We start from the raw sequence: 21,807 nt of genomic DNA on the forward strand, positions 1-21,807 counted from the left end.
TATGACTTGTGGCTTTGTTTTGATTCGGATTCATTCGTATGAATATATAATAGTTCACTGTATGCAAAATCATTTAGTCATAGAGGCTACTGGGGGGTTTGTGTGTGGGCCCTAGCGGGCTGTGGGCCCTTATAATTGTCATAACTTACCCCCGTATACGACGGCGCTGGCTGCACTTCTGTCAATGACGTCCAAACTATTGATTTCTAAATGCAAATTTGAAAAAATTGTGAGTAGTTGTTGGAGTTGTTCTCTTAACTATAGTTTTCAAAAAAAATTATAAATAAACACAGCTCCCATGTCGTGCTGTGGTTTGGTGAAGCTTTCATTAGTGTGTGTGTGTATGGATTCAGGTTTGATTCAGTCAGCTGCCAACCATCTGCCATGGACAATGCTAAGGGGAGAACATATTGATCCCTGAGGGGGAACTAGGCTTTTGCAGCCAACAATGTAATAAGATTCAGCAAGGAGAAAAGGGAAAGCAGCAGCCACACAAACATTGTTAAAGATGAGTGGTTGATCCAAGCATACCAAACACAGCTAAGCCATGTAAACAACATGAGTTCCATGTAAACAGTCGGCAGAACATGATACAGTATATGAAACGGTATGGATGGATTTATGTGTTCTGATTACTCATTTACTGTTCACATCTGTACAATTATTAGAGTGAGGACTAGAAGACATGAAATATCTGCTGAATGCCATTTAACATTCCAATCTCAAACTTAAATAAAAAAAATCCAGATGCATGCAGCTTGTTGAAGCAAAATTCAACGCAATTACTGCTAAAAAACATACAGTGGGAATTTTCTTCTCTTTTGTCTGCTCAGTGACCACTGCCAAAGCAATATTGCTGGATGATAATTATATTATATTCAGAGGTTCCCTTGGAAACCTATGGATATTATCTAATGTAATCGCAATATTATGGATTGGTCATGGAGAAATTGCTATGGTCTTATATGAGAGGCTCTTTAATTCAAATGGCTTCAGGGCCCGAGGTACAGATAGATTGCATATGAAAGGCGAAGAGCCTTTTAAGTTGTTGCATATGCCATTACTGAAGTAAAATGAATGAGAAAAGAGCATACTTTCTTACTTTAGCTTATCCGATTTAGGCTGTTATGAACAAAAAACTTTTTTTTTTCTTTTTTTACTTCATTTGATCTTGCTGTGTGTTTTTTTATCTTATTTTCTTTTTATGGCATTCAATCCCTGTTTTTAGGTGCATTCCATTTTCTATTTCAATGTAAACCACTCTTTTTTTGTAAAGCACATTTACTTGTATGAAATGTGCTATAAAAATAAAGTTTATTATTATATTATTATTGTACAATCTTCATTTAACTAAACTGGAGTGTCTTTTTGAATAGTACAGCATCATTTAGGCTATGTACATTAGCACATCAAACACATCCAGTTCAAACATTTGACATTTAGACAGAGTCAATTTAAATACATGGACCTACATAACTAAATCTTTCATATTGATGGTCTCTGATTTGTTTCCACCTTTATTTACTCTGTAATATTTTTTAAAACAGCTTTTATGTTCAATAATGAACTCTGATTTTACACAACATAAACTTACTAATATATTTGTGAGTTTTTATATTGCTAAGCTGTAATTGAAACTTAATATATTAATGAAATAAGATTGTACTTCTTTCTACTTTCCATCAAGGGATCCATCCTCTGCTGCTTTGCCTAAAGTCTCCTTCTTTTTTGTTTGCTGTTAAAGGTTGTTTTGATTTCTTTTGAGATGTTTTCCTAATCGTGGGTTTATGAATGGAGGTGTATCACATCAGATTTTGGAGCCCTTTGATAAAAAAAATAAAAAATATAAATGTTGGGTTATATGTAAAATTGACTTGACAGAAGACACATCACACAAGCCTGGCAGTAGAGTGGACTCAGCCATTTGCAGAAACTGGGAGAGAATCCCTGAGCTCTTAACTCTCCTGTGATTTCTTTGCTCAATCATCTGGATGACCTGCACCTCTGCTGAATGCCAAGTGACTACAGCATTTCACACAGCTCTCCCCTGAGACAGCCTGATTGACTGAATATGAATTTGGCATTTATAGCAGAACAGGCTCAATGTGATGAAAGGGTGTTTGGATCTGATTTAATAATCCATCAATAAATCCAACCATGTATGAATAGAATATCTTGGTTAAATCAATTATTTGCATGCTGCATCTGTAGGGCTGCCACGGTCTCCCTACTCCATTGTGCGCTGCCAAACTCAATGATGCAGTGAGATGCTCTTTTGTAATTGTTGAAACCCATAAGAACGGATAAGCCTTCATACACCAGCTCTATCTTAATGTTTTTCAATATGGTGGGAGAAACATTACATTTTGTGTAGGCCAACATACAGTACTGATCGACCACAGCTTAGACAGTTTGGTGAATGACAATTTTATGTACATAATACAGAACATGGGATAAAAATGCATGTCAATAATCTACTTTGAGAATCAACGCTGCATCAAAATGAAATTAAAGTGAACATGTGTTCTATTTACAATATGTTTTCTCATAAGCATAAATGCACTTGTCTTTTTGGGCAGAATCATCCACTTGCTTCTTTATATCCTCATACAGGTGGCGGGAGGGGGGAGAGTTGCAGCTTCTATCTGTTTTTCACATAACTGACGTTTTCGGCTGTAGCCTATTGATCTTGTCGGAGCTCGATACGCCTTTACGGTGTATGGTGGACAGCGTATACTCTCCATTGTCCACAATCTGGAGCGGCACGACTCCCTGTGTTTCCCCGTGCGTAAAAGAGCGCGTGGCGCCGCAGCCCCTGTTGGAGGAGGATGGAGTGGAGACTCTCCAAACCAATCCGCTGAGCATCTTCCTGATCTCTGGTCTCATCAGGCAGTAAAGCACCGGGTTCAAGCAGCTGTTTGCGTGCGCCAGGCACACAGTGACCGGAAACACGTACGTGTGCACCATGTAATAAGAGTTATCCCAGTTGGCCAAGTTAAATTTGACCAAGACTCCCCAGAAGGTGATGGCATGATTTGGCATCCAGCAGAAGAAGAAAGATAAGACCACAATAGCCACAGATTTGGTGACTCTGGATCTCCGATTTGGGTTGCTGCTGCCCATGCTCCTCCGTTTTACGAAGCGCAGCAGCATCAGATAATTGACACAGACTATGAGCATAGGGATGATGAACGCTATCAATATCTTCTGGATGTGATAGAGGGCGAGCCAGTCGTGGCCCTCGGGAAACTTGAGAAGGCAAAGTTTTTCGCCAGCGACCACAGTCACGGTAGAGAAGACAGTTGTGGGTGCCGTGGCCACTGTCGCCGCCACCCACAGCACCGCGCACACACACTTTACGCAGCGCTTCCTCCTGTAAGCCTTCTTCTTTAGGGCCGAGGCGACCGACCAGTAGCGGGTCACGCTCATGGCAGTGAGGAAAAATACGCTGGCGTACATGTTCATCACGGTGACGGACAGGATAATTTTGCACATGGCGTTTCCAAACGGCCAGCTGAAGTCCAGCACGGTGTCCACGGCCCAGAAGGGCAGAGTGAGCACGAACTGGAAGTCAGTCACTGCCAAGTTGATTATGAAGAAATTTATGGTGGAACTTTTTCGACCCTGTCGTAGCCTCATGAGGAAAAACACGAGCAGGTTCCCCACCAAGCCCATCGCGCAAACTACAGAGTACACCACGGAGATGAGTATCCTCAGGATGAAGGTGCCGTCCGCGTCTTCGAAACGGAATTCGTCGGGCGAACTTCGGTTCGGCTCCCCGCTGCTGTTGAATATTTCATCCATCTTTAAAGTTAAAAAATAATAATAAACTGTCCTTGCACCCAGGCTTTCTACTGCGCACACATCTGCTATAGGAGCACACAACACAGGCGCCCCATGTGAGGCTATCACAATTCCTTATCCATGGTCAGTGCGCTGGAGTGTGCTTTTATACAGGTGTGTCGCTCCTCTGCTGGGCCACGATTGGTCGACGTGACATGAGACGTGACAGAGAAGCACAGGTTTAGTGAAGATGCCACTGAAAACAAATTGTACAGAATGAAATGCTAACTGCAGTTTGCACAGAAACCAAACGAATGATAGTCCAAATAAAAGATATAGGATAGATAGATAGATAGATAGATAGATAGATAGATAGATAGATAGATAGATAGATAGATAGATAGATAGATAGATAGATAGATAGATAGATAGATAGATAGATAGATAGATAGATAGATAGATAGATAGATAGATAGATAGATAGATAGATAGATAGATAGATAGATAGATAGATAGATAGATAGATAGATAGATAGATAGATAGATAGATAGATAGATAGATAGATAGATAGATAGATAGATAGATAGCTGGATAGATCTGCCTCCATGTTAGTGCACAACATTCTGTTTTTCAGTTAAATAAAGTTAAACTCCCCATCACCACGACCAGTGTGCTATCACGAGCATCAGTAGTCCGCCGTGCCTTCATTCTTCCGCTAGGGGGGGCGCTGCGCTCAGGCAGATGAGTTCAAAAACAAAGTAAAACAATGTTGAGGAGTTCAGTGACCATGTGAAGTTTTCTAATGTAGGCCTAGACTTCACTCCACTTGTTTCCCTTTGATCGATAGTGACAGAATTCCTTAACGGGTTCCTTATAATATAAATTAAAAGCCATCTCACATTGACGACAAAGTGTTTATATGGCTGCATAATATAAATATGTTGATATGACTCCATGCTTTTTTTTTTTTTTTTTTTTTTTTTTGAACTCAGACTTTCCACTGGAGAAGACCTGTCTTTTTATTATTTGAACATCAGTGGAGGTGACAATGCACAGACTGAAAGCCTCTGGTCTGTCATCATTTCTCTGACTCCAAGTGAATGCATCAATATCGGAAACAGGTCCTCATCTGACCCACTACAGTCTGGACCTCTGTTTTGGGAGCTACCCAGTTGGACTGAAGCAGCACCATATCCGATTTCTTGAAGTAGCATTCCCCTTTAAGCCTCCAGCCCCACTAGAAAGATAGCCCATTGTCTTAAGTCCACCCATCTGTGGGGGTGGCTCTCTGCGAAAGTTTTGCAGCAGAAACATTTGAAGCTGTCACTGGCTGTTAGGAGGGGACTGATGGAGGACAGAAGAGGGGGACAGCCACTCGTAAGCAAACGTTAACACCGACTTACGAACGAGTCTGAAAGAAAGGGACCGAGAAAGAATGCAACACAAACGCCCCGTGGAGGCAGACGATGTGCAGGCCTAAAGTGAAGAAGTTTGTTGGGAGAAGTGTCAAAGCTTGAGTGCATGGGCGCAACAAAGCGAAAAGTGCATCCAGTCCCCAGCCCGAGTGGAAATGATTTAAATTGTCAATCGACGCGCGGTGTTAGGAAAGGCATTGATTAAATGCTACTTAAACACAGATTACCGTCCTGACAAGATGACCCGTTTGGACTTCGGGCTGCACGCCTTTGGACAAGGAGTCTCCCCCATTCACCTCCTCATCGCACTTCTGACGCTCCTTGAAAACTGCAAAGCGTTGGGAGGCTCACATGAACCAGGTTAGTAAAGAGACAGCAAGAGCACTTCAAACGTTATTGAATTCACAGGATTCGTGACACCGCCACGTCCTCTGCTAGGGTGGCTGCTTCTGTTGGGACACTTTTGTTTTCAGAACGCATCTACTTAAGCAGAATCAGAGCAGCAGTCCTGAATGTGGAGGGGGGAGGCCAGCTGTGACTGCCTGGTGTTTACAAAGTTTGGGGCTGCCCATAGCAATTGAGTCCAGTGTTTTGGAAGCCTGGTCTGGTTGCTGGTAGAGACCTTGTTTCCATTAAATCATATAAGAGCTTTAGGACCCATATAGATATTTACATGTCCCCTGTCCTTGAGCCAAAATACAGAAACCCAGTGCAGTGCAGCTGACAACGAGCTCTGACCTCACCAGTGAGGATCAGGAAACAGACCCTGTATTCCAATACCATATCATTTAGTATGCCAGACAAAGATTTATTTTTATAATACATGCATGTCAAATGTAGCCTGGTCCTACCAGACCATCGTACTTAATTTCATGTAATGAAAATTGAGCAGAAGTAGGTAGGCGGGCGGTGCCAGGCTATGTCAAATGCATTATATGCCAAAAATACCCAGATTCCCTTTATAAATCAAATACAATGTTTGCAGGATGCACACCAGAATGTTTTAGTTACTACTAGTAAAAACTAGTAATACTACTACTAGTAAAAACAAACAAAAAATAAGTATGTAAATAAGAGATACTTCTCTTTGTGAATGTACTGTGCATGACGCATTATCTTTATTCTCATAAAGGAGCTGGATTGCACTCTGCCTCTGCAAAGTGTATAAGTGGTCTGACCAGGTGGATATAGTCAAATTAGAGAATGAATCCTCTCTTGTCTTATGGGATACACTCCACCATCTCCCATATACCTGCCTATGTCAGGGCTCTCTGGAGATTACATACAGATGCATAAGAGCTTCGTATGGATGCAATCTTGTCTGATTCTGTATAAATCATCCTCGAGCCCTTGAGAAAAAAACTTAAGTGCTGTCTGTCAGGCGTTATCGACAAGGATGTGTCACTGAGGGGGAGGCGCCCTCCCAAACAGTAACGATTCAGGTTGACTGATGTTGGCACGGGAATCCCAAAGTTTAATTTTAAACAACTAAGAACCCAAAAATAGAAATGGGAGGAAAAGGTAAAGGTGGTAGTGAGTAAAAGTTGGAAAAAAGGGAAGTAAAAGTGGGGACAAGATATCAGTTTAATGAGCTGATTTTGATTTAGAGTAAATTTATCAGTGTTTCCCGGGAACCTCTTGGCAGCCATGTAAAGACCCGTGGTGGCCCAGACCTCACATTGAGACCAACCTCCTAATCCTGACTACTCATGCAATTAAAAGTGTTTTATTACTTTGGCATGATAGTTTCCCTGCATTATACAAACCATTTCCTAATCAATGACTCATTTTTAATTTCCTTTTCTTATGGCAAATTATCCCTCATACACCTACATAACAGGATACAGCTGCTGCTTGATGGAAAGCTTTTTAACATAGTCCAAGATGGAGAAGACATAGCTTGTACGTGTTATAAAATACCACGTATACTACTTGTTACTCTTCCATGAAAAGAATCATCTCATGTTGAACTAGATAGCACAGAGTGTGCATACTGTACCTCCGTGAAGGCCACATAGCTGCAGTAATTCTTCTGGTGGAATAAAATGTTCTTCTCTATCTGGATCTAGATCTTCATCAAAATACATGGGATGAAAGACAGTAACACTGACCCTTTCACCTTTAGCAAATAAAATGCTCTTCAGAAATATGTATCGATTTAGTTATTGCTGTGTGGCTTAATGTATCAAGAGAAAGAGCATCAGATTTTTCCAGGACTTTAGATGGCACACTGTGGGGAATGCAAGTTTAAGTGTCCTTACATAAGCGTGTGTGTTTTCCTTTCTCTTCATTCAGACATTCCAAGCAAGTGGTTGCCAAACATCTTATTGTCCTGATGTGCTCTTGAAAATATTTGAGCATATAACCAGTACAATGCTGAGCAAAGAGAGACTTCGTCTTACCTGGAGGCGGCTATGTGTGTGATGAAGTAAACCAATATGATAAGACACTTTCTAAGAAAAATATGTTGAATTCACATAAACGTAAAATAAACCATAAAATATCGTTCTAATTTACAATAAACAAATTATGCATTTTAGATGAATTCTTCATTTGGAGATAAAAGTCTTCATGGTAAAGTTGATGCACTCAAATCTTGTTACTTCTGCTTTGAGGACAACCTTTATTTACACAGGGTTTGTAAGTAGAATTTTAATGGAAGGTCTTATGTAATTTCTGCACAGTAGAAACACTACGTATCCCCAGATGTTGCAGATTTTAGTCTGTTGGTTTCTCCTTTAAAAAAGAAAAATCTAGTCAAACTCTTTCAAACCATCTGATATACTTTTAATTTGCCACTTCATTTTAGAGCCACACCTCAAACCTTTCCCTGTATGTGTTTGTGTAATTTAAGTGCGCACTAAACATAAATATTGATATTTCATTATGATATACATTTTAAAAAGTTGTGCACTGTTTTTGCACACAAATACATCTCCTCCACAGACCAATAAATGTGTTGAGAAGAGTCATCCCATTTTCCTTAAGGCACATTTCCTTTCCCCTGGCTCACAATAGGGAGATCTTCCTCACACCTCACCATTCATGCTGCTGATTCAGCTTTTCCAGAACAAAGGCAATAATAAAGTAGTTTTATTTATATCGAAGCAGGAATACATTTCACAAACTTTATGAAAAAGTGCTAGGCATTGGAAGAAGAAGAGAAAGTAAAAAAAGAGGAGAGTGGGCAAAAATCCAGTTTGAAGCAGCAGCGTCCCTCTTACAGGGATGTTATACACAGCAGCGATTTCAACATACAAATCACAAATGACACACACACACACACACACACACACACACACACACACACACATATATATATATATATATATATATATATATATATATATATATATATATATATATATATATATATATATATATATATATATATATATATATATATATATATATATATATATATATATATATATATATATATATATATATATATATATATATATATATATATATATATATATATATATATATATGGGTTTGTTTGGAGCTTCCCAGATTTGTTTACGTCTTCACAGCCACTTCATCATTTAATTACCCTCCTCTTTTTCCCATGATTCTGCCAGGGAGATTCCTGCCTCCGTATGATGTCGTTCACCCCACTCGAGTGGATGCCGGAGGTCACTTCCTGTCCAACTTCCTGTCTCATCACTCTCGCCATGTGCGTCGCAGAGAAGCCTCAGAGGGGCCGGCCAACTTGGACCGAGTCTTCTACCAGTTGTGGCACGGCGGCTACAGTTTACACTTCAACCTCACCCTCAACCCTCACCTGCTGGCTCCGGGCTTCCTGACAGAGAGGAGGTACGGTGGCTTGGATGGAGCCCGGATCAATCCCCCTGGATCCTCCCGGTGCTATTTCTTAGGGGAAGTGTGGGATGAGACCACTGTTAAAGGGAGTGCAGCCATAAGCACCTGTGATGGACTGGTGAGTAACTTTATAAGCATGAGATAAACTGGGGGGGGAGATTATATTGTTTTAATATTATAATTATCATCATCAATGTGTTTTTACTTATAAAGCAACGGGTTTCACTCATACTATTACTGCTGTCTTACTTTTTTGTTGCATTGTTTCTTTTTTGATAAAAATCGAGTGCTTGTTAAAGAGGAATTAACAGTGGAAAACCTGACGGGGTCTCTAAAACGAATACTATCTGAACTGCATTTTGGCATTTTTGAAATGTCACAGCAGGAAACGCAAAGGTCTAAATAATAAAATGAATGAGTAAGTATATTGAACAGTCATCCTCACTGGTGAAAAAGATATGCATGTTTAACTGCTGCGTACAGCAAACTGTAAAGCATCTCAAAGAAGCGTCATTGGGTTGACACCTAAAGAACACAGAGAGACTATCAAAGTGAAGTTAGTTTCAGGTCACGGTCACAGTCATGGTATTATACCGAATCGAAAACAGTAACGGGATGCATCTATTCAACTGCAAAGCTTTGGTAAATCATTGTGTGTTGATGCACCACAACATTAGACACTATCAGTGGATGCATGTTCTTTGAAGGCCAATGCTTATCCTATTATCTCTGCTTCACAAGAGACTTGTCGGCCCAACACCAGGACAGTGGTCATTGTTTTTCTCTCTTCCATGTTATTTATTTCATATTGTGGTGATCTGTTGCCCCGACACTGTTGCGTTTTTCATTTTAGCTGTCAGGAGTGGCAGCCTCCCGCTGCTATATCCCCCACAGGTGCAAGTTTATATGTGTACAGAGATTCCCCTCTGCTCACTGCTTTTGTGACAGACTTTTGTTCTTCCTGTTAGCTTACATCTGTTTCTTTGGCCTGTGTCCACCAACAAAATCATGGTTTGGCTCACTGCACCCTTCTCTGCTCCCTATTAATTCTGTAGTTTAAGAAAAACCCCAAATGAAACTGCTTCTGAGAGGTTGGAATAACCACATCTTGCACAGATTTATACCCATTAAATATGCAGTTAGTCTAGTAAATTACACGTCTTTGCAACTGTAATACTTAGCTGAATAGTAACTGAATAGATAGTGTGATAGAAGTTCTGTTAAGGTTGGAGGTCAACTCAGGTGGAAGAATATTTCAGGAGACTTGGATGAATTATGAAGCAATATTTATTACAGACTTGGCCAAGGAGAACCGGACTGCAACTCTCATGACTTGCACTTCAATTCTGACAAACTCATTTCGCCTTGAGCGAGTGCAGGGGATTAACAACAGTGGGCACGCGTTCTTTAATAAACTGCTCTACAGTGGAACATGGAGCAATTTAATTAAGTGTTTTTTCTGGCATTTGCACTTCAGAACACAGGCCCTAATTCACGGTCGATTTTGTTTTCAAATTTCTTTATAGGAGACCATGAATAATTGGCACAAAAAGTTAAAAAACTTAAAACAGATTTTTATTTAACAAAGAATTGATAATCCCTTGCAGACATTTAATTTGTCTGTAGCCTGCAGCCCACGCACATCAGTAGCAAACACATGGTATCCATATTGGTCGTGCTCAGCCAGTAGCCCAGCTTCACTTCTTGCTTCTTTTGGGGCTTCTTGTTTTTGCCTTTAGTCTGGTCTACAGAGTAGCAGAGTAGGAGAGAAAACAGCTCTCCGTACATAGAGAAGCATGAGGAAGAGCACACAGTGCAAATAACAATCACTCTGACAAAACACTCAATACAGAGTGAGTCATAGAAAAACAAGAGACTCCCGCTGATAAAAACAAATGAAAGATCAGGGGGAGCTTAGCGATTATACGAATAATAGGAATACGTCTTCAAACATCTTAAGTAGACAAAAGAAAGTATCATCCTCTTTGATTCAAACCATGTCCTGTACAGCATAAAAATAAGCACAGGGCACAATAATTATATAATAAGGCTGTGTAACAGTTTGCATACTGTTAACATTTGTATTATATTTGAAGAGCCACACTATTATAGGTGATTGTCACAAGCACAGAATGAATATAGGCTATTCAAGCATCTGCAATTTGTATCATCATTACATTTCAAGTGTACTCAACACTGAATAAAAGCATTACAAACTGTGTATGTCATTTCTTCAGAGAGCCTATTTCCCACATCTGGTCTGGACGTTCAGCCAATGCACACATACGTTTGTAATGGTGTAAAAAAAACTGTACAAAGCCTGTATAATTTGTACATCTGAAAAATAAGGTCCAGCAATAACAATGTTGAAGCGACGGTAAAATGGTAATGCCTATGTAATTCATGTGATGCACCGGATCAAAGAAACAATGAATGTCAGACAAAAAATGTTCTAGTGTCCCTGAACCACAAAAGAAGATGTTGAACGGAATTGTGTTTATTCCCACTTAGACATCTGTATGTATCAACGTGAATGTTTACAATGAAGTAAAAACTCAATTTAGAGAGAGACACACACACACACACACACACACACACACACACACACACACACTCAAAGGAACACAGTTCAAGAATGACAGCAGAGGGACACACTATGAAAAGCCTAAATACTGTGTTTACATCACAGATGTTAATATTCCCTATGGCATTGTGACAACATAGGATAGGCTGTTTGCCTTTTCCCTTGAATGGCAGAGTATGCACTATATGTCAATGTCCAGCTAAATTTACATTTTAAAAAATTTACAAATTAAGGCTCTGAGCCATATGTATGCAACGAAAATAGTGGACTTTCTATCTCTTTAGCTGTGTTGCTGTGTGTGTAAGGGAGTGAATCCCCTGTGGTACTGTACATATAGAATATTGATGAACCAGCCCTGCTGCCTGAGCTCCAGTGGGACCTTGTGACAGCTGAAGAGTGAACGGGTGCAGAAGGTGGACAAGAATTAAATATAGGGCAAGGATGGTCAACAGGAAAAAGGGGGGTTGCTACTGGAATTAGGTTTGGCACTGTGCCAACATGGTTAAGGGTGCAGTAATACAGTATATTTGACATTTGATCTTTCCCGTCTTAGCTGAGCCCTGGATGTCTACAGCAAACTCAAGACATCCTATACTGGAACTATACTTTCACAGGAATCTTAGTGGGTCGTGATTTGTTTGTACTGATTCTTGTAGGGTTCCAATGAAATACAAATACTACACAACTAAGATGAAATATTGTATATATTTTATTAAAATGGAAAGATAACTTAGTTTTGTATATAATGAACTTGTATTTTATATAAAACAAACTTCTCATAGGATAGTAGATGTAGGGTTACTGTATGTCAAGAAGCTCTTGATGCTAAGGCAGCGACAAAGCGGTAATGGGCACTGCTTATCTTGGTAATGTGTGTAAGAGGTTTTAGATTATCCGGCAGCCCGGCACTGCTATAATTATACAGATCTTCATCTGAGTGTACTGTAATTCCCTTAAACAGCCAGCAAACAGTGACTGGTTTGCATAAGATTGTAGTCACAGTAAAACAACTTCAGTTTGAAAGTATGCTGCAAACAAGAAAAGTGCACACTCATAGTGTGTATAGTGTTGTATCTTATAGTACTGATGTGGGTTTATTTAGATTGAGATATTGATTATAAAAATAGTTGTACTTGTTAAGTCAATATTGTCCTGTGAAAACACGTCTCTTCCGACTGCACCTTGGCTAAAATGATGATGATTAATTAAAAGAAAAATATATTTATCTTAAATGTTGCACCTTCATGTAGCTCTTTCATGTGGCACTCCTGTTGTATGGCTTATTTGAAGCTTATGTACTTGCGTAATTATTGCTGTTCTGAGTTTGTACCATTTATTGGGAGTTGCTTTGGATAAAAGTGTCAGCTACATAAAATTAAATACAAAAAATATATATATATTAAGCCTGTGAGGGGTTACTGTATGAAGGACTGAAGCTGAATTTTAATTCTCAATTAATCTGCCATTTACCTTCTTTGTGAACTGATCAAATATTTGGTCTATAAAGTGAGAAATATCCATCTCAATGTTCGGATTGGAGAAAGAGAGTTGAAATGGGGCAGAGAGGGGAGGACATGCAGATAACTGACCATGAGGCAAATTCGAACCCGGGTTTGCTGGGAGGCCTGAGCCTCTGGGGGACGCTCTAACCACTATACCATGAGCGTCCCCCTTATAATTGAAATTCTTTGAAGTGAATCTTACTATGATCAATTATTTGATTATCTGGCTAATGGTTGCAGCTCTACAGTAGAGTGTGTCCTTGTGCATGCTAATAATAATAACATATAGAGAAATACAAGACTTACAATCTTCTGCTTCAGAGTCCACTGTGTTGATCCTAGGGAAAAGAGTTGATGGAGAGGAAAACTGACTGACCCGCCCATTCTTTCCTTCAGACAGGTCTGTTCAAGTTGTCTGATGAAGAGTTTTTCATTGAGCCTCTGGAGAAGACGAGCCATGAGACCTCGGCACCGCAGGCTCATGCCATCTACAAACGCCACGCGCCCCCTCCCTCCTGGAGCCCCGTCATCCAGCCTATCTCAGGGAAACAAGCTCGCAACGGTACCTGTGGAACCAAAAGTAAAATCACCTTTTTTTTTCTCTCATCCAATACGTATATGCACACATCAGACGCAAAGTGACACATATAAGTTTTACTTAAAATGTCACCTCTTGTAATTTGTTCTTTGAAATTCAGTGAGAACATATAGTAAGATAGCACATGTCAGCCAATCAGTGAAAGTAGCCTACTACATTATGTCAAGTCATTCCAAGACTTAAAGGTCACATATTATGCTAAATGCACTTTTTAAATGTGTTCTAACATATCCATGGGTCCACGGTGTGCCTAGAGACTGCCAAAATATTTAAAAAAATAACAATCTCTCCTTTTCTCACTCTCCCCCTTTCTGAAACCCCCACCCCTCCCCCCAATATACTCCAGTCAGAATTCTCCTCGTTTCTGACCTCAAAAACTGGAAAGCCAGAAGCTTCCACTGTGCAGCCCACACCCATATTTCTTATTGGTCCACGGCCCTGACAGAGAGTGGGTGAGGCGTATCTGGCTTCGCTTCCGGACAGGGGGCGGGGGAGCTCAAAGATTGTATATTTACGAGGGGAGCTGCAGCTCTTTTTAAAAAATAGGCCATTGTGAGATTAGCTGAACATCAGCATAGTACAATAAATTATCTGAAAGTTTTTTTCAGCAAACAATTAAAGAAAAACGTATTAGGGACCACTAAGACCATATAATATGGTGTATAATAGAACCGAAAAGTGTATAATATGGGAGCTTTAAGTTGATGACGGATCACATTTTCTTTGTGTCCCTGCCACAAGTCTGTCTCTGGCTAATAACTTGCCGAGGTCAGAAGAAGAATGGCTTGTGAATCAGCTACTTTAAATTCTGAGTGAGCTTCATTGATCCTGAAAGAAAGTCCTAGATCGAGAACACCGCTTTGAGTTTGTTAATACATGGTTTGGAATTGGCACAGCTTTTAATGCATGAATTACTCAAGGAAGAAAAAAAGTTTCTGTCTCTTCCTGACATCGAAGCAGTGGTGTCATGTGTGTGTGACATATTGGTAGTTTTGACAATTTTGCCTTGCCTTGCCTTGAAGCTACCGAGGGTTATTAGTGTTTCGATTTTTTGGCGACACTGCAGATTATTCCATGAGACCGCTGAAGGTTAAAATGATGAAGGATTGGGTTATTCAAAGTGTCTTTAATGTAATGTATTCCCATTCATCTTTTATTATTTGAAGATTTGAATCCTTCAGCATCATCACATCAAGAGAGGAAGAAGAATAAAGGCAGAGAGGCCATGAGCAGGTTTAGGCCTAGATTCAGAATAATAATAAAAAAAGGGACAATTGATCGCATGCGGCAAGGTTAAAAACTCATCCTTGGTGTGTTGTGTTTGCACACAATGTGTCTCGGTAAAAGAGTTATTAAATGTTTTCAGATTCCCATCAAACTTTTGAGGACATTGAAAGACAGCGGGAGCGGTGGGAACAACGCCAGCAGAGAAGGAGGAGAATTCGTCAACGTTCAGTCAGTAAAGAGAAGTGGGTGGAAACACTGGTGGTGGCTGACCCCAAAATGGTGGAGCATCATGGGAGCAAAAATGTGGAAAGCTACGTCCTCGCTGTAATGAACATTGTAAGTATTTTACTTTGACAAAAAAAAACACAACTTAATATTTCCACACATCAGAAGAACCATGTTGTTTCGGGCGCCCCCGTGGTGTAGGCTAGTGGGTAGAGCGCATACCATGAAGGCTCAGTCCTTGTCACTATGGATGCGGATTCGACTCATCCCCCTCTCTCTCCCACTTTCGTAGATCCTTAGCAACGGTCATTATACCCTTGACAGCGGTCTGTCAATACGGCCCTCTTACTGCAAGCTCCAGCACTTCTGCTCTCAATTCACCAGCCAGTGTTGTTGTTGTAAAGCAGCTGACCGGCGCTGCGCTAAATGTTTACATCACACCTGACGCTGTTTACAAGCACCTCTTTCATTCCGGAACGCTGTGTAAAAGGAGCTACTGATGCGCCAGCAGGCTGGCGTTGCTTGGTTCTGTGTAAATAACACAGAAGCAAGCAAAGCCGGCATATTGGAGTGATGTTGTTCCGTCAATATGCCGCAATCTCTGTGTAAAAGGGGCTTCTGTCTCTTCAACTGTCAAATAAAAGATTAGAACACCTAAAAAATGTATTTAAAAATAAAAATACATCGGTGCGCTCCGGTGGCGTTGTGGATAGAGCGCATACCATATTGGCTACAGCCTTGGTTGCAGTGGTTGCGGGTTCAAATCCGACCCGTGGACCTTTACTGCAGGTCATCCCCCCCCTCTCTCTCTGTCTCCCCATTTCAACTCTGTGCTATCTGCCAAAAAAATAATCCTTTAAAAAAAATCCATGTTGTTTGAATGATAGTTTAATTAACCCATGTGATCCTTTTCAAGCATTTATCAAGACACGGAAATTACGCTTTTTCACTTATTTGCTGAGTTACATGAGAAGATTGTTACTCATGTCTGCTAGCAGTTAGCTTAGCATTAAGACTGAGTTCAGCAGGAAACAGCTAACCTGGCTGGCACTGGCTTTTGCAGTTCCAAATAAACCTCTAAAACATACAAAATAGTTATATCTTGTATATTTAATCTGTACACAAACCTGAATGTAAAAACAAAATGTTATGGTGTTAAAGATTGTTATGTGAGCTATGTCCTGGCTGGGAGCGATGGCTTCCTGAAGTCCTGTCATCACAGTGGGGCTGCAGCTAGGCAATTATATGTGTAGATAAAGACTTCATTACATCTGGAAGAAAAGCGTACAAAAGCTGAGAATGATATTAGCCAGTCCTGTGCTATAGTTCAGCAGCAATACAAAGCCTATTGCTATGGTGGCCAAGAGAGTTCAATGTAAGTTATTTAAAAAGACCAGCAAATGAAGACAAATCATTTTCATCACATTGAAATCATAAAGGTTGCATTAAAAACACTGCAAATAAATTAAACACAAGCCAAAGTCATTCTCCAGTTTGACCAAACAAATTATTTTGATTTTGATGGAATGATACTTGAGCCAGCTCTGTTGGCTGGAATCAATGCAGCTAAAAGCTCAGAAAGCAAAGTTAGTCAACTTTTTGTTAGATGGGTTTTAGTTCTGTTGATTGGTTATATTCTAAAGCGCTGGCCTTTTAAAAATGCTAGCATTTAGCTTTCAGGGTCCTGCAGTGTGACTTCTGACTTTGTTTTCCAGCTTATAAATGCACATATTAATTTGTTACATCAATTAATGAGGTTGTATTAAACAAAATAAAAATGAAGGTGTAGACAAAATGTTGTTTTTCTTAGAGCAGGACTATACATATCACTGTTAAACAATAGCCTGCAATAACCTGTTGAACCTCTGTTTTTACAAACATTTTGGAAATGAAATCCTTCACAGGATGTTTGAACATCTTTGCAGATGTTTTGAAAGATATCGCCGTGTCAGTTTTTCCATCCTTGCGTCTGCTAACGCAATGGGTGGATTGAACTCTTCTCATCCATCTTTTTTTCAATTATGACTCCCTCACCTTACACAATCAATGTTATCACAACCTCATACTTATAGGTTAAATAAACTGACTCCTTGTCTGTTATTGATTAGCATGAGTCTTTTATCACCCAAACTTCAATCATGTCATGCTCTGACCGCAGCTACTGAAAGAGCTCTCAGTGTCAGGATATCAGGAAAGGGAATTCAGGGATTAACCGATTTAACAGACAATAATACACAGAGGAAGCGGCCATTATTCCCCACATCCTCTTCATGGTTCATTTTTGGAGTCCTTTACACTCCAGCTTTGAACTTGAAAAGCCCCAAACGATTCAGTTTTGTGAAAACAATCTTGCACAGCATCCAGGGGAAACAACCTCTTACCCGTGTCCGAACAATAAGCAATGTCATCATCTTCCTCAGTCGCCAGCCGCTCCATTGTCTCATCACAGACTCTTGTCTTGAAGCTGACAACTTCACAAAAGGTTCTTATTTTTGTATAGTGCTGAACTGCATGCACCCAGTGGTATGACTTATACACATGCAACAGAAAAAGTGAAAGCCCTTTCACAATATATCACCCAACTATCTTTAGTTCATTATTTTCTTTATTTATGATAACCATATGATAAAAAAAACAGATCACATACATGTAAAGCAAGATGGCGTAGAAATCCCTGTGTGCTATTTACCCTTCAGACATGTGGCATGTGGAGAGGAAACAGGTAACATCAACAGCACATTGTTGTGAAAAAAAGCAAGAGCTTAGAATAGCTGCAGATCTATTTTTATGCACATGATAAACAATAGAGGAACATGGGTAATGTTAGACTGAAAGCAAATGTAATGTTACTGATAAGATCTTTTATAAAATTGTGGCAAAGTTGAGTCAGCTGCAAAATGTGTGCCCCACATATCTGTGAACGAGCAGCACCATGCAAGACAAAGGCTACAGTATAACAGGCTTTATGAATGAATGTCTTTTATGTGTGTCAGAGCTGTTCTCAGTTATACAACTCAGTTACTCAAGTGTTGTATGAGCGTACAACTCTGAAGTAACTGAACTGTCATCAGTCTCGAGTGGTTATTTACTTAATGTTTTATTGCAGAATAAGGTCCTTTCTGCTGCTCCTTGGCATCAGTCTGCTGACGCTTCTCAACAGTATATATGAGGTCACTTTAGCCAAACGATGAAATTCCCTTTCTTGTGTGGATAACACTCCAAGTCCTATACCAAATGTCGCCTGAATTAAGGTAATCTTGAAATTGAACACGTAATACAAAGAGGATCGAGAGAACCCTTCTGACATCAGTAGGGTGTGCAGACAAATAATTTTGTCTGCACACCCTGACACCCTTTTTCAAAGTTTATAGTGTATTATTCACTTATAGTCATGTGCTGTTTGATTCAGCTCCATGCTGAATATGTACTGTGGAGTCAAAGAGAAATTAGTTTTTCTAAGGGGAGACCTTTATAATATTTTATAAACAGCAAAGGATGGGTGTTGCTGTGTGAAAAAGTCCCTGTTGAGGTAGTTGCTAATTATTCTCAGTGTTTCATCTCAACAGTGTGAGTTTTTTCCACCTCTGACTTTGTTTAACAGTCCCTTACTCTGCCTCCTGCCCTTTACCACAAATCACTTTACACCTGTTATGTTGAACACACACTTCAATAGAAATCAAAGCTGCAGTGACTCGGAGTAGACTGACTAAGAAGTCAATAGCGTAATATCATGTTGAGATGTAGTTAACTTAAATTGGTTACACACTTTAATTGATTGTAAGGCCCTTTAAAGGTCTAGGTACTTGTAATAATTTGCAGTAATGGGAGTGTTTTTTGTGTGTGTTTATTTTTCAGGTTTCAGGTCTGTTCAGAGATGCCAGTATTGGAAATGCAATCAACATTGTGGTTGTTCGACTCATTCTACTGGAGCAGGATGAGGTAAACATATGTTTGTACTTTTTAATGCTCTGTCCAAAGGTAACAAAAATTCCCCAGCCCCTCTAAAGCGCATCTTATTATGGTATTAGGTATTATAATAGTCTCGGCCACAACCATTTTAGGGATTATGGTGCCAATTTAAACATTTAAGAAAACATTTGCTTCGGGGCGCCCTTAGCTCAGTCGGTAGGGCGTCGTTCTCTGCATGTCACTCCCCTCTCTGCTCCATTTCACCTCTGTCTCTTCATACTGTCAAATAAAGCATGACAAATGCCCAAAAATATCTTAAAAAAGAAAAAAAAAAAACTAACTGTTAAACTGTTCAGACGTTTAGAGCTGACTGGGATGTTGTTGTAGGAAAGGCGTAAATTACTGTAGTTACTTTAGTCTGACTGACTGACATTCAAATGTTGCACAGAATACAAATCACACAGCAGTTAATTGCACATTTCCCCTCAATTAGAACCTTTATTTTCTCTTTGCTATTTTCATTTGATTACATGTTGTGAATAAACAATGTTCTCTTCCCTTCATCTCTTCAATGTGACATGCGGATGATAGGATGACCTTAAGATTACACATCATGCCGACAACAGCTTGAACAGCTTCTGTAAGTGGCAGAAGAAACTCAACATGAAAGGAGACGATCACCCACTGCACCATGATGTGGCAGTTCTACTCACCAGGTAAAATTAAAATAATTTAAATTACCAAACTCTTTCTTTCTTTCTTTCTTTCTTTCTTTCTTTCTTTCTTTCTTTCTTTCTTTCTTTCTTTCTTTCTTTCTTTCTTTCTTTCTTTCTTTCTTTCTTTCTTTCTTTCTTTCTTTCTTTCTTTCTTTCTTTCTTTCTGCAATTCACATGATGACTTCTCCCCCGACAGAGTCTATTTGTAATTTAGAATGCCATTGCAGAGCACTTATTGATTTACTGATTTAGATAGTTGCAGGGAAAATTCCCATAGCTGCTTTCATCTCTGTCATAAACATTCTTGTGGAATCTTTTTTGAGAGACTTTATTCTAACATGTTGCTTTTATGACAGGGTATTTATTTTTGCATTCATGGCTTACAGTATTTTTGTATTACCGTCCATGGTGGTATAGATTATTACAAAAATGTCTATATGTGAAATGTTACAGTTTTGAATGGTGATATACAGTAGTATACCAAACTAACATATATGAAACCTAGAAGTGTACTTTTATTTCACATATAAGCAACTGATGTACATCATATATGGCAAAGAGCATACAGTAGTGTAGTTGGTGCATACAAATGCCAAATTATAAATAAATAAAAAGAAACATGATGTTAATCACAGTCCAGTCAAGATATTTTTATTTTGTATTTTTGCAGGTGTCCTACTCCACACTAGGCAAAATCCCCATACTTGATTATTCCCACCAATATGTTTCTTTGTGGGTTTGTAACATTGCGATATCAGTGTATCTGCCTGTTGCTTGTAAATCTCATTCCTGGATTCATCAGTAAATATAACTTTTTTTCAATCATGAAATGCTACTATTTGAGTTAGTCAATATCACAGATTTGATTACAGTGTTTCTAAAGTTTCTCAATCCTCTTACCTTCCAGGTTTATGGGAAAATATAGAGATTTTCAATGTGGTCTCAGACTTTTAGATCCCATTGTTTATTTATATATTTTTATACTGTATATGTATTGTATATATTTATATATATACAAACATACCTTTTTTATATACTGAATTTCAGAGATGCATCTGCAGCTATATGACCAAATATTCAACTTCTCTTTTCATAGGAAGGACATATGCGCAGCCCTCAACATGCCATGTGAGACTCTGGGTCTGTCTCATGTGGCGGGGATGTGTCAGTCGCATCGCAGTTGTAGCATTAGCGAGGACACTGGCCTCCCAGTCGCCTTCACGGTTGCTCACGAGATGGGACACAAGTAAGGATTTAGTGCAAACAAACTAGCATGCACGCAAGCGCACACACACACGTGCATGCACGCACGCACAACCACATCATAAATTATATTACAATATACGTATGTTCACAAAGTCAAATAATCAGCCAAAGAAAATTATCATTCAAAAACATTGAGAGTGTTTATAAGTATTTTATCATGTTTCCTATGCCACCATTTAACTCAGATTAGTTCATCTAAATGCTAAATGTCTGTTCACTAAGCCCTTCACCTTTTAGTAACCGTTGCTACCTCTGTCAAGCTGTCTTTTTCCACACGAAACATATGCAGTTTACAATGATTGAACAGACTTAACACTCTAAATTCTTGGTCAATTTGTAATCAGTGGGTGCTTGATTGAAGTCGACAAAAGCGGTCATCTCCTTTCTTGCCAGCAATTATAATAAATAATTTCTGAAGGCACAGAAACAGCTGATTAATTCTCACTCGTGTTGCTGAAAGCCACCACAACCTTTAAAGATGTTAAACATAAGCTGTCTGCAATTAACAGAGAACTGCGAACATTCATATGTGTTAAGGAACAGTTTGTTGACCTCTGTTGGTCTCTATCACTGCTGTGCACAGCTTGTTTTGCTGCAATGGCTCACCACTGCTGCACGGCACAGAAAACTGATAAAAGTGATACAATATCTGCATGTAAGCATTGGTAACAGAAGTTCACTGTATTTGTTGTTGCACACTGTGGCTCTACTTTGAAGAATGTGTTAATGTCATGCCCACTCACATTAATTTCCCTC

General features: G+C 39.4%; 2 protein-coding genes across 2 annotated transcripts in view; one reads left to right on the plus strand and one right to left on the minus strand.

The window, feature by feature from the left end:
* Positions 1-2,652: 2,652 nt before the first annotated feature.
* Positions 2,653-3,804, minus strand: LOC307251051 (relaxin-3 receptor 1-like; the record flags this gene model as incomplete). Its single annotated transcript, XM_080028359.1, has 1 exon — positions 2,653-3,804. The coding sequence occupies one exon, from the start codon at positions 3,802-3,804 to the stop codon at positions 2,653-2,655; it is 1,152 nt and encodes a 383-aa protein (XP_079884485.1).
* Positions 3,805-5,178: 1,374 nt separating this feature from the next.
* The window catches only part of adamts7 (a disintegrin-like and metallopeptidase (reprolysin type) with thrombospondin type 1 motif, 7), a 61,693-nt gene continuing 45,064 nt past the window's right edge, over positions 5,179-21,807 (plus strand). Inside the window, exons 1-7 of the mRNA XM_080027214.1 lie at positions 5,179-5,559; positions 8,784-9,142; positions 13,507-13,690; positions 15,075-15,271; positions 19,016-19,099; positions 19,661-19,785; positions 20,882-21,031. Coding sequence (XP_079883340.1) covers positions 5,439-5,559; positions 8,784-9,142; positions 13,507-13,690; positions 15,075-15,271; positions 19,016-19,099; positions 19,661-19,785; positions 20,882-21,031 — 1,220 coding nt within the window. The 5' untranslated portion in view covers positions 5,179-5,438. The remainder of the gene's footprint in view (positions 5,560-8,783; positions 9,143-13,506; positions 13,691-15,074; positions 15,272-19,015; positions 19,100-19,660; positions 19,786-20,881; positions 21,032-21,807) is intronic.

The sequence above is a fragment of the Ammodytes marinus genome (genome assembly GCF_949987685.1).
Source record: "Ammodytes marinus genome assembly, chromosome: 1".
NCBI classification, from domain to species: domain Eukaryota; kingdom Metazoa; phylum Chordata; class Actinopteri; order Uranoscopiformes; family Ammodytidae; genus Ammodytes; species Ammodytes marinus.